The sequence below is a fragment of the Ostrinia nubilalis genome, chromosome W, assembly GCF_963855985.1.
Source record: "Ostrinia nubilalis chromosome W, ilOstNubi1.1, whole genome shotgun sequence".
Classification (NCBI taxonomy): Eukaryota; Metazoa; Arthropoda; class Insecta; order Lepidoptera; family Crambidae; genus Ostrinia; species Ostrinia nubilalis.
This window is the reverse complement of record NC_087118.1, coordinates 7,636,215-7,650,103: the sequence shown is the minus strand read 5'-3', so window position 1 is coordinate 7,650,103 and position 13,889 is coordinate 7,636,215. Positions and strand designations below refer to the sequence as shown.

Below are 13,889 nucleotides of genomic sequence, written 5' to 3'. Positions count from 1 at the left end.
TTAAAACTTGCATCTCAACGTAAAAAACCCCTTTCAAAAAATAAAAACTCCTCTACAATGGAAAGTGAACCCCCTATAGTGCATTCAAACAACTTGATAGAACAATCAATGAGACAAGAAGTTATGCACGAAAATAACCCCAACAAAAATAAAGGTGTGTCAGAAAATTGTAACTCTAATAGTAGCCACAGAATATGTTTACTGACTACTAACAAACGGAATAATGCCTTAAGGAGGGCTGAACGAACATTCCCAGATAACTATAATCTATGCCACTACCTCATGCCGAAGTGTGGGGTGGAACATCTACTCGATATTGTCTCTAAATGTGTTCTACATAACGTAAACTTAAGGGATTGCAAACATTACTTGGTCCTAAGAAAGTCAAAAACATGTTACGGAATCTCCGACTTACCACTTTAGTGGAGCGATTACAGAAAATAATGGCCTATTAAGTACATGTTTTTTTGTGTTATTATGAAAGTTCAGAAAACTGCGCAGTTTTTAAAATTATTTTGGACCTATGGAATTTTGTTTTTTTTTTTTAACTTTTAAGTTGAAAATTTTAGAATGTTCCGCCAAAAGCATATTTTTTATGTTTCTAGCAAAAATTTTGTATCTTGCATCAAAGATAGGGAGTTGATTATTTTTTTCAAAAATCTGCAATTAATAGGGAATCTGTCAAAAAAAAGAAATCTGAGAAAAGTCGACCCAAAAAAAAGATAAAAAAATTTAAAGCCTACTAGGTCATACAATTTGAAAAATTCACAAAATTAACGATAACTTCTAAACTATGAAAAATCGTAAAACATACATGGGGGTGAAATCGATAGGTCTAGTCCTCACCTATCACCTGCCTTCGGCTTGACACCTTACAAGAAACACCCTGTATATACATACAATATAATAAATAGCGTGACAGATCATTTTAGTTTTGAAAAGAATGGACATTTATAACTTCAAGCCTCATACATCATAATTATGTCTAAAAAAAATGCATAATATAACAACGATAGGAATTCATTAACTCGGTAGCATACAAAAATAATGAACGTTGAAAATAGTGTCAGTGAGACAGTAGCTTCACAGTTCATATTTCATGGCAAAATAAAGACAAGTCTATGAAAAAGTGTGAGTGATGTGCCTGCCTACACATTTCAGATTACATAAGATTAACCTGTGGGAGTAGCGAACGCACTATATTTTGTGTCACAAACTGTATAGAGGTAAATGATCCGAATATGATAACTATCTTCGCTCGCTCGCATCAATATATAAAATACTAGTAAAGCCTTTAAAAGCGGCCCACAGAGGTGACTGAGTTTCTTGCGCTGCTTCTTCTCAGCACTGGCCCACTTAATGTTCCGAAGCAGTGGTAGATGAAACTTTATTTTTATTATATTTTAACTAGATCAGCTGAGCTAGGATGCGCACCCTGATGGAATCTTTCCATGATTTTAGACAACAGACGTATGGGCTTATCGTTCAAAGTTTATAAAAGGTTTATCATGGCGTGCATCCTAGGCCTACACTAAGGAAATTGAAATTGTAAGAAAAATAATTCACATATTAATTTGAGATACCAATCTATCTTGTGGAAAATTCGTAATGTAATAAGTAGACACACCTACTATTTATTAACTTATTTGAGGTCAAATAATAATGTGTTGTGATGTTTGAGTCTAATATTTTATTTGATAAATTGGCTATTTTGTCCAAAGATGGTTGAATATTAATTTGACCTTTTGATTTGTTTCAATCTAATTGAAAGGAAGATGTGTAACGTGTCAGGAAATTTAATAAGCAAAATATTTATGTGTAAATTGTAAGCTTATAGAAAGTACTTACTAATTAAGTATTACAGATCATTAATGGGCTATTGTCCAAAGATGATTGAATATTTTGACCTTTTGACTTGTTTCAATTTAATTGAAAGGAAGATGAGTAACGTGTCAGGAAATTGAATAAGCAAAATATTTGTGTATAATTTGTAAGCTTATAGAAAGTACCTACTTACTAGTTATTACAAACCAATGTACTTTAATTTAGTAGTAGCATTAATTATAATATAGCTTGTCTCGAATCAAATAAAATAAGGAAGAGATGTGGTGTACTACTACACAAATAAAGTGTGTGCGCTATGGCAACACTGACTAGTACGGCGCGGTGGGGAGTCAGTCGTAGTCGGGCCGCCACACGAGACGGACGTCAGTGCTTGCACTAGCTTACACAGTGAACATATATCAGTGTTTTATTTAAGATACCACAGCGGCGAATCCATAGACGAACAGTGTTTCGCTGCGAAATAAAAATTAACGTTTAATCAATACCTGCCTTTACACAAACTATGCAAAGGTGACATAGGTATTTAACTAAAAACATTGCTGTCATAAAATCATAGGGATTTTTATTAGTATTAATAAGATCATAACGATGTTGCCTTTAATTATTTAGTCTTTTTTAAACTTAATAGTATAATTCATAATTTTCAAGTCAAAAACCACAGCCGGTTCTGTGCAAATAAATTCCATAACATTGCTCTAATATATAAAAAAAAAAAAACAAAACAACGAAAGTAAAAAGTCGGTAGGCAAACAATGTTACAAAAATTATATTTCCAAAGCACTAAAGCTTCCAAAATACTATTAATATCATTAGCAGAGTAAATACAAATGAGTATGTTATATTCATAGAACCGCACCGAGCGCGGTTTGTATGTGAGCGCGCCAATACGTATGCGGCGCGCACGCTGACAAAATTCGGCGCAACCACGACTAACTGGCTCCCCGATAATCCACGTTAAATTTGCGCTCACATACAAACCGCGCTCGGTGCGATTCTATGAAGATAGCCTACTCATTTGTATTTACTCTGTCATTAGTATTATTAGAAATTATTAATTGCAACAATTAATGCTACAATGTTTTTACTAGTAAGGGAAATAAATAAAAGTTTAAACGTTAACAATATGGCTACAGTTTAAAACGTGTGATTGTCTATTTTCAATACATCTGAATAATTACTTTTGCAGTTTGAATACTTCACGCTCATAGCCTATAAACAAACCTCAGTGGTTTATGCCAATGCATTTAATTGTAATATGTTTAAGAACTTCCTTTGTAAAATGATAATAAATGAAAAAAAAAAAAAAAAAAAAGCCAGCATCATCATGATTAAATGAGTTATTTTGTAACTAGCAGTAAGTTATCACTTAAAAAGTTAAAATAGTGTTTAGTATAATATAAAACAACTTACCGAAAATCCCAGTTCTCGTGAAATTTCAGAAATATTCCTGCCAAGTTCATGAAGAGCAACGATTCTTGCTCTTTCTTCAATAGAAATGTTTTGAGAGGCCATGGTCCAGTAATCGCGCGGAGGTCAATAAAAAGGCAATCAAACAGTCCAATTACTAGCACGGGTTAACACAAAACAAAATCAATCGGTCCAGTAAGAAAGCACAGGTCGTAGGGATCACAAAACTTCACAAAAAAACAAAGGAGAGATGTCGACAGTTCGCCAAAGCAAAAAGCAGACTGACCTCGTATAAAAAATATACTAATATTTAAAAAAAATATCTATTTGTTTGTAACCAAATTCTATTATTCTATTATTTGAAGAAAAAAACATTTAAATAATAAAAATAATAAAAGTTTATTTAACAACTTTAACATTTTTTACATTGCTTACATTGCATTGTTGTACATACATTTCCTTAAAGACCCGTTTAATGCTAAGGTTGTACCGACAAACGCTTCAGTTCATAAAGTAACTGAGATTTCTACGCTAGGCTAAGCCTGTCATGTAGACAATCTTTTCAACCGACTTCAAAAAAGGAGGAGGTTCTCAATTCGACCCGTATGTTTTTTTTTTTTTTTTTTTTCTATGTTTGTTACGCGATAACTCCGCCAATTATGAACCGATTTGAACAAATCTTTTTTCGGCGTATAGGTAATATCTCAAGGGTGGTCCCATTTAAATTTAATAATAAAAAAACAACCCCCAAGGGTGGAAAATTGGGGATGAACTTTTTTATACGCAATATCTCCGCCGATTATAAACCAATTTGAACGATTATTTTTTTGTTGAATAGGTATTATCAAAAGGGTGGTTTCATGCGAATTTGAAGAAAATATTTCACCCCCAAGGGTGGAAAATTGGGGATGAACTTTTTTATACGCAATATCTCCGCCGATTATGAACCAATTTTTTTTGGTCTCAGTGTACTGCCTACCTTCAGTGGTAACATCAAGGTAATAATTAGTTAACTAAAAAGCAAGAAATAAGTAAAATTTTATAAAAAAAAAAAAACCGACTCCAAAAAACCTACACTAAAACGTAGAAAAATAATTACTAATTACCTACTTATTTATTAGGACGAATTAATTATTAATATTTATGTAGGTATACCATGATTGATACTTTTGGAGTCGGTGCAGGCAAACTTTACATGTTTCATAATCTTGGCACCGACTCCAGAAGTATCAATCATGGTATACCTACATAAATATTAATAATTAATTCGTCCTAATAAATAAGTAGGTAATTAGTAATTATTTTTCTACGTTTTAGTGTAGGTTTTTTGGAGTCGGTTTTTTTTTTTTATAAAATTTTGTCACAAGTTAACAAAAATATTTATATCATATGCGACCTCAACTGTCAGTCAACAACGAAAAAGAAAATAAATGAAAACTATAATATTTATGCATAATTGGACCGTGTTTGTGTGTGTGTGTGTGTGTGTGTGTGTGTGTGTGTGTGTGTGTGTGTGTGTGTGTGTGTGTGTGTGTGTGTGTGTGTGTGCGTGCGCGAACGTACTTTGTTGTATACATATAGGTAAGAAGGTAAGATAATATATTTAAGCCTATTAGCCCTACGAAGTCTAAGTCTTGGGATCGGAGTGTTCCACGTAATAGGCTTATTATACAGAAGTTTTTAGCAATTTTTCTATGTCCTCGTAAGAAAGTGTGCCCAGCCAGTCCGATACAGTTTTCTTTAATTCTATTTTGGAACAATGCTTGATACAGCATTGTGTCTGAACCTTGTTGTAGATATATGGGTGTAAGAAGTTGCTGTATTTTCTGATAAATGCGCTTTTGATAGTGGGGACCGGTACCTTAAATACTCGTTTTGAGAGCATAACTTTGTAATTATCAGATTTTACAACCGAAAAATGTACACTCATTACTGCTCTGAGCACAAACAGCCCACGAACAGTGAGAAACCCACTTTCTTGGTATAAATCACGGGTAGGGTATCTTACAGGTTTACCAAGTAAAACCTTGATCACGGATCGCTGTGCTCTCTCTAGTGACATCATATTGATCGATGTCGCCCCACCCCAAGTAGCAATGCAGTACGTTATTATGGACTGGCATAAGGCAACATAGACTGTCTTTAGGAGACTAATGTCAGCTGCTGTTCGCAAATTTTTAATGATGTAAATAATTTTGCGAACCCTTTTAGCAGTTACATCAATATGCGCTTTGAACGATAGCTTCTCGTCCAGGACCAAACCTAGATATTTTATTGTCGGAGATCTGGTGATGCCGCCACAAGAACAGGGTTGTTGAGGTTGCCTATTTCTACACTCGTGAATCGTAATGTCAGTGAGAGAGGGCGAGGAAGTCAGGGTCTTGTAGAAACAGAGAAATTTAGTTTTTTGTACGTTAAGAGTTAACAGATTGTTTTGCAGCCAGGTGGTGATTACTTTCATCCCCTCCTCTACGCGTTCCACGACTCTATTCCAGGTAGTATCATGGAAAATAATCGCTGTGTCGTCGGCGTAGCAGATAGTCTCGGCATTCACTAGGTCGGAGGATATGATATCATTGATATAGAGGGTAAAAAGCGTCGGGCCGAGAATGCTACCCTGCGGAACCCCATATTCCACTAGGCTGGCTGTACTTTGGTGTTCCCCGATTCTGACACACTGACTAAGTAACTCTGAAACCAATTAAGCGGAGTGCCCCGAATACCCATTTTTTCTAGTTTTTCGATAAGTATATACGTTGACACAGTATCAAATGCCTTTGCGAGGTCGAGGAACACTCCTATGCAGGGCATTTTATTGTCAAGGTTTTCTGTGATTATACTAGTTAACAGAGATACCGCCCCTTCAGTGGACCTACCTTGCCTGAAGCCAAATTGCCTTTCAGAGATCAGCCTGTTGCTTTCAATAAATTCTATAAGACGCTTGCTTACTAGTCTCTCCAAGATTTTAGAGAAAGCACCCAGTAAGGAAATCGGTCTGTAGCTGTTCGGTTCAGTTTTGTCGCCAGACTTATAGATGGGAGCAACAGCTGCTACTTTCCATTGATCGGGGAATATTCCCTCAGATAGACTTAAGTTACAGATAGCTGTAAGGGGAGTTATTAAGTGGTTTTTCACTACTTTTAATAGCCTATTTGATACACCATCTAGGCCGGGTGCACTATCTATTTTAAGATTTATTATTATGGACTCGATTTCGGCCACATCAGTAGGTTCCAAGAACAACGATTGGACAGGTGCACCTTGCAATGAAACCTTGGCTGCTAATGACTTTTGAGTTTCATTTGTGTTTGTAAGTATTTTCTCTGCCAAACATTTACCGATACTTGAAAAGAATTCATTGCAGTGGTTCAGAGATTTCTCTGTTGTGTCTTTAATTTTTATAAGTGCTTGAGATTTTTCTTTAGTTTTGTTTGTGTGTGTTATAGTCCTAATCGATTTCCAGAGTTTTTTTGGAGAATTTTTGTTTTTTTCTAGTTCTAATGATTCGTGTTCATGTTTGAGTTTTCTTAAAAGATCAGTATAAAAATTTCTGTAGCGGGTAAAAATTTTTCTTTTTATTTGATCATGAGGGTTGTTCTTCGCCTGTGCGTGTAGCTTGTCCCTATGTTTGGAGCACCTAACAAGGCCAGGTGTAATCCATGGCTTAAGCAAAACCTTTGATCGACTAACCTTAACTTTAGAAGTGTTTTTTTCAACAATACCAAGTATTTTCTCTGAAAATGCGGCGGCGGCAGCATTTACCGAATTGTTATTAACTACATTATGCCAGTTCACTTTGCTTAGTTCTAATTCTATAGCAGCAAAGTTTAATTTATTCACTGTATGTCGATGGCTTTTATTCGGCGTTTTTAATCTTATTGCTGTTATAATTAGATCATGATCCGTTATACTCGTCCTGCATATCACTGATACTGATTGAAATTTAGAAGTTATGTTAATGTGATCCAGACAAGCACTGTTTCGAGTTGGTTTTGTGATTGTAGGGACAAGGCCAAGCTCCGCAAGAACACACAAATAAGTTGCGCTAGATTCTGAAACATTTTCTGAGCATATATTAATATTTATATCACCCGCCATTATTACGCAAGGCGAGTGTTTTATGGCATTCACAATAGGAACAAGTGACGAAATGAATGGGCAAATATTTTCAAAAGATGTTGATCGATATACAGCCAGTAGAGTAGTACTGTGTTTAATGTTAATTGTAGCGTTGCAGTTTTGGCTGTTTTTCACAAATTGATTTTCTTACTCGATATTTGGATTTAGGATACCACTAGCGACATCTATTGGCGGATTTAGAAGTTTGATTGAAGAAGGTTTGCAATAGATGGCGCTTTTTGCTCAGTCAATTCAAATATATTTTGGTGAAACATTTCCTAATGTTATTTTTTGATTATTCTATTTTTTAATGGTATATTTTCAGTGTTCTGGAAATTGTTTTCATCATGGTTTTTGTTGGTATTTGCTTTTTTGAGCGGCGAAACGAAACGTTTCGCGATGTCAATGCGAGTCATTGTCACTGTCAGTTGAGCTGTCAAATCACTTTGGAATTTTGGTCGATCGTGCGCAGCCGCAATTTTATTATTTTCGGGGATGTAATCCCCCGTGTTTCAAATCGTGTGATGCAGAATGCATCCACGATAATTTCTTAATATAATTTAAAATAAACACACATGAGGTAAGTTCCCGTCGGAGAATTTATTTATTTTTTCGTGATTGATATTTTTCGTATTCCAGTACGTGGTATTTCATGTGATCGTTTCTTTCAGAAATTCCCTAAATCCTATTCGGATGAGGGTATTGGGTTGCTGAAGACTGCGAGTGAAGCTCAAATTAGCGAACAGTCTTTGTAAGTATTTGTTTCCAATTGCGGGTTTTTTCATAACCTGATGCCACGTTCCACTTGTGATGCTGACACTCGTATTTTTCGTTTCAGATGCGGTATTTCATTATTTTATAATTTAAACATAATGTTTTGATGATATTTCATATATTTTAATTTCTCTTCATTTCGTATGAATTATTTCTCCTTTCTAAACTGCTGATCTCTTCGCATTTCCTCCTTGTCATCAAACCTCTGTCTCTGCAAGAGTGTGAACGCCTTCCTGCCGAGGAGATGCAAGAGCTTCATCTGGCACTGCGCGCTTGAGGCCGTGGAGGACGAAGCTTGTAGCCTAAAAGTGTGCGAGACCCGTTGGACCCCGGAAGAAGAGAGGAACGTTCAGGGTAACGGCTTATAACCGCATGGCTTCCAAGGTACCCACTTTTCCATCCTTCAAGTAGGAGTCTTTCCGACCTGACATCGCGCAGTTAACTAGTAGAGTCTTTTAATATTTAGGCTGAGTTTTAAGAAATTTGTAGTGGCAATAATATTCACCAAACCGAACCTAATTAACGACCCTGAATCCCTTGAGATTGGCACTATCTATTACAGTAGTTATAATATCGTAATTGTCAACTGTATTCAAGCTTACGAGACAAAATAAATTGTGTCAATTGAGAGGGAGCTGTTTTATTTACATTTCTAATTACAACACAAGGAACGGTAACTTTTATAAATTTCTGCAAGCCGGACAACCTCTTTTTCACGTGCAGACAACTCACCATCTTCTCAGTCTGCACCGGTGGCGGTTCAATTCCAGTCACCAAGCCGCCAGGAAAAAATCCTTTCTTGCAGTGGCGCCCATCTTTTGGTGTTTATTATTGCCATCCTTTTTTATGAAGTTTATGGGTGGAAAGCCAATAATAGAAGCAACATTGTGTGCTGACTATCCGCTCATACACTTCTATTTTGTTGTTAAATATTTTTTATTAGGGAGTCTCTCATGTGTGTGCTGTTGTTTGTCTTGTTTTTTTTGTAATTTATTTTATTTGTGATGCCCACATAATTTTTTTTATTTAGGTTGTCAACTTTAAACTTATTATGTTAACCATTATAACAGAGCGTACTACTCTATATGAGGTTAGTTTACATGATGTTAGGTTACATATTTTTTTGTGTTGCAACTCTTATTTTGTATATTATGTTGGGACAAGTAAGTAATATTTTTTTTGTTAGGTTATATTTATTTTATACCTACACTGTTTTTGGGCTTTATAGCTTATAACTTTTAGTTACTTATTTTAATTATTTTGTTTTTTCATACAAGACAAACACAGTTTTAGTTTTAATTTTAGTGTTTATTTATTTGTACTCATAAAAAGTAAGTACATAATGTAGTTTATATTACCTACCCGGATATTTTGTTTAATTAATGCTAACTGAAATCTTTATTATTGTTTATGTACTTAGGTAACAAATTGCTTTTGTGTCACTATGGACATATAACCTTTATTTTATGTTACCTAGTACACATTATTTTGCATTACATAATGTTAGCATAATATTATAACTTTATAGTTTTTGGCAAATATTTGTTTACATTTCAGTACTTTTGAATCATAAGTAATGGATTTTAAATAATTTAATACAGTTATACCTAATAGTTATTTAGGCATTATACTGCAGTGTATCTTAATGTTTGGTACTTAATGTCATAATGTTGTTACTGGCTAGTGAGTTGTTTGTGGGTACACTTACTAACTTGTTAATTTTTATACGGGAATGACTTAATTGATTATTATTATGGTTTTGATAACAATTAAAAGTTATTAATTTTAGTAAAGTGCCATTCTCTTAAATTTGTATAAATAATAATTAATTTTCAAATAATTTTTGGAAAATATTTTTGCCACAGTTTTTTTCAAAAATAATTTTACTAAGCTACCTTCTCTAAGGAAGTTTTTTTTAAATTATAGTTTTGCCAAGGTTCTCAGTCGTAGGACTTAGGATTTTTTTTTTCTGGGTAGGTAGGTACTTTACTTTGATATCTAACTTGAGTTTAGTTTTTAGTTTTTTTTTGGACACAATCGTATTGTGTAATGTTTTCTGTTAGGAATTTATCAACGGTAGATTCTTTTATAGCAAATTTTTTTTGGACACAATCGAGTTGTCGGGTATCTGCTACAGTTTTGCCTCGGTGCTTTATCTGTAACTTAAAGTTCAGATTTTTTTCCAGAGATTTTATCTCTGTGTTTTTGTTTTGTTTTGTGTGAGTGCTATGTATCTCCTATATACATGCCTCGTTTGTTTTGTTTTTCCAGGGATGACATCATGTGCTTTTATGCACTATTCCCTGTGTTTTGTGTTTTGTTGCGATGACGTCCAATTTATATTGTGGCCAGCGACGTTTTTGTTCTGTGGTTTTTAACCCAGACATTTTTTCTAGGGATGACATGTGTTGAAATATACACTTTCCCTAGGGCCCACTGGATGGCTATTCCAGAAAATATGTTAGTAATGGCCGAAATAGCCTTACAACGTTACTGGGGATTCGAGTACCACTGGTTCACAGTTGGGACTCTATGGGGAATTTTGAATGCAGGTGGCAAGCAGTGTAATTTGAAACTGATGCTTACAGGTATGAAAGAGAGGTATGAAAGATGATTGTATGTTAGTGTTGGGTTTTATTTATGCTCGGACAGCAGAGATTGTTTTAGGTTAGAAGAACATCAGTCCTGGTAGTTGGTTTTCATCTGGTTTGTTTTGCTTAGTGCAAAGTCAGTTTGTTTTTGTTCCTGTTATGTCAGCATACCCTACAACTCGTTGTTTGTTTTCTCGATTTTTTTTTCAGTTGAAGTTTCTGCTGGAACGTTTTCCTTTTGAGGTCTTTCTGCGTTTAGACACATTTTTTTTTCTTTTTCAGTTTGTAGTTCGCTGAGGGCAGCTCAGATTCTTTCTCCGTGCGAATGTCTAGGGGGGAGGGTATTGTAGCGTTGCAGTTTTGGCTGTTTTTCACAAATTGATTTTCTTACTCGATATTTGGATTTAGGATACCACTAGCGACATCTATTGGCGGATTTAGAAGTTTGATTGAAGAAGGTTTGCAATAGATGGCGCTTTTTGCTCAGTCAATTCAAATATATTTTGGTGAAACATTTCCTAATGTTATTTTTTGATTATTCTATTTTTTAATGGAATATTTTCAGTGTTCTGGAAATTGTTTTCATCATGGTTTTTGTTGGTATTTGCTTTTTTGAGCGGCGAAACGAAACGTTTCGCGATGTCAATGCGAGTCATTGTCACTGTCAGTTGAGCTGTCAAATCACTTTGGAATTTTGGTCGATCGTGCGCAGCCGCAATTTTATTATTTTCGGGGATGTAATCCCCCGTGTTTCAAATCGTGTGATGCAGAATGCATCCACGATAATTTCTTAATATAATTTAAAATAAACACACATGAGGTAAGTTCCCGTCGGAGAATTTATTTATTTTTTCGTGATTGATATTTTTCGTATTCCAGTACGTGGTATTTCATGTGATCGTTTCTTTCAGAAATTCCCTAAATCCTATTCGGATGAGGGTATTGGGTTGCTGAAGACTGCGAGTGAAGCTCAAATTAGCGAACAGTCTTTGTAAGTATTTGTTTCCCATTGCGGGTTTTTTCATAACCTGATGCCACGTTCCACTTGTGATGCTGACACTCGTATTTTTCGTTTCAGATGCGGTATTTCATTATTTTATAATTTAAACATAATGTTTTGATGATATTTCATATATTTTAATTTCTCTTCATTTCGTATGAATTATTTCTCCTTTCTAAACTGCTGATCTCTTCGCATTTCCTCCTTGTCATCAAACCTCTGTCTCTGCAAGAGTGTGAACGCCTTCCTGCCGAGGAGATGCAAGAGCTTCATCTGGCACTGCGCGCTTGAGGCCGTGGAGGACGCAGCTTGTAGCCTAAAAGTGTGCGAGACCCGTTGGACCCCGGAAGAAGAGAGGAACGTTCAGGGTAACGGCTTATAACCGCATGGCTTCCAAGGTACCCACTTTTCCATCCTTCAAGTAGGAGTCTTTCCGACCTGACATCGCGCAGTTAACTAGTAGAGTCTTTTAATATTTAGGCTGAGTTTTAAGAAATTTGTAGTGGAAATAATATTCACCAAACCGAACCTAATTAACGACCCTGAATCCCTTGAGATTGGCACTATCTATTACAGTAGTTATAATATCGTAATTGTCAACTGTATTCAAGCTTACGAGACAAAATAAATTGTGTCAATTGAGAGGGAGCTGTTTTATTTACATTTCTAATTACAACACAAGGAACGGTAACTTTTATAAATTTCTGCAAGCCGGACAACCTCTTTTTCACGTGCAGACAACTCACCATCTTCTCAGTCTGCACCGGTGGCGGTTCAATTCCAGTCACCAAGCCGCCAGGAAAAAATCCTTTCTTGCATAATCTGTAGACAATTAGCCTCAATCAAATCTGGCTTCGTGACTTCAGGCATCAGGTGGTTTTTTACATATGTTACTACCCCTCCTGCTTTATTAATATACTTGTGTGTTCTAAAAGATAGATAGCCATTCATTTGTGGAATTACAGAATGCTCATGTATCCAACATTCAGTAAGCACTATAATGTCGATAGATATGCTTAATCTTTGCAAAATTACCAGAAATTGATTAAAGTTTTGCTGTATACTTCTAATATTCAGACTAAGTACTTTAAGATTATAATAATTCGAGATGTGTGTTTTGCATGCTTCTAGAGAATCTACAGTGTGGCAGGGGGTTTCAATGGAATCCAGCTCCTGTAATATATCTAAGTCAGCCATTTTCAAATGAAAAGTCGTCAATATAATGATTTATAATTGAGCTGGATCCTCCCCGCCACATTTTATAGATTGCACTTGACACGTCGATTGTGTGGTGAGGTGTTGACTTGTTTAGGTGTGTATGATGTTGATGTGTGTAGTGATGAGAGTTATGTTTGTTTGATTGTGGGTCCAAAGAAAAAACTAATAATGAAAAGAAAAAAGATAACATAAAACATGAGATAATAAAAATAAGCATATTATTTTCAGAGGTAAACCTGTCAGCCCGAGGACTGATGCTGCTCATTTTTGCTTTTTTGCAAAAGTCTCTGAATGTCTTCATGCCTCCTGATTGTAAATATTTCCTCTCCTTTCCCCTCGCGCCTTTTGACAAAGATAATTCCGTCCCTAGTCCAGCAGTGCTTGTATCCCACACTTTTGAATTCGGTTCTGCAGGTCCGAAATAACTGTCTATTAACTTGTGTGAGTCTTTCATTAATATAGATGTTTCGTTCCGGTCCATCAATGTTGATGTTTTTGGAGGTTAGGCGACGTGTTTTGACTGCTCTGAAAAACCTGTCACGCGTCGCGCGCCGGATAAACCGTACTACTATAGGTCGCGGTGTTTGGGGTAAGTTGGGTTTAACTGGTCCTACTCGGTTAGCGAAGTCAATGTCTGCTTCTTCCAGTTTTATCCCAGCCGCGTTAGCCAGCGACGTTATGATGCAGTGAGCATTTTCGTCAGTAGTCTCAGCGAGTCCTTGGATTTCTACATCTTTCCTCAACATACCTTGATACTGGTTGTTGAGTTTTTCCTGCAGGATTTCAACTTCGACTTTCAGGTCCGTCATGCCCGCCGCGCGGCCCTCCACGACCTCAAGCCGAGCCTCTTGAGCTGAGATCTTGGTGGTAATGTCATCCAGCCTTTCTTCACATTCAGTCAGCGCGCAGATAACAGACTTGAATTCAGACTTCAT

The 13,889-nt window shown here is 35.8% G+C and overlaps 1 protein-coding gene across 1 annotated transcript in view; it reads right to left on the bottom strand.

Annotated features, from left to right (window-relative positions):
* The window catches only part of LOC135086432 (uncharacterized protein K02A2.6-like), a 51,034-nt gene extending 37,145 nt beyond the window's left edge, over positions 1-13,889 (bottom strand). Inside the window, exon 1 of the mRNA XM_063981157.1 lies at positions 13,569-13,889. Within this exon, the coding sequence (XP_063837227.1) occupies positions 13,569-13,889 (321 nt within the window). The remainder of the gene's footprint in view (positions 1-13,568) is intronic.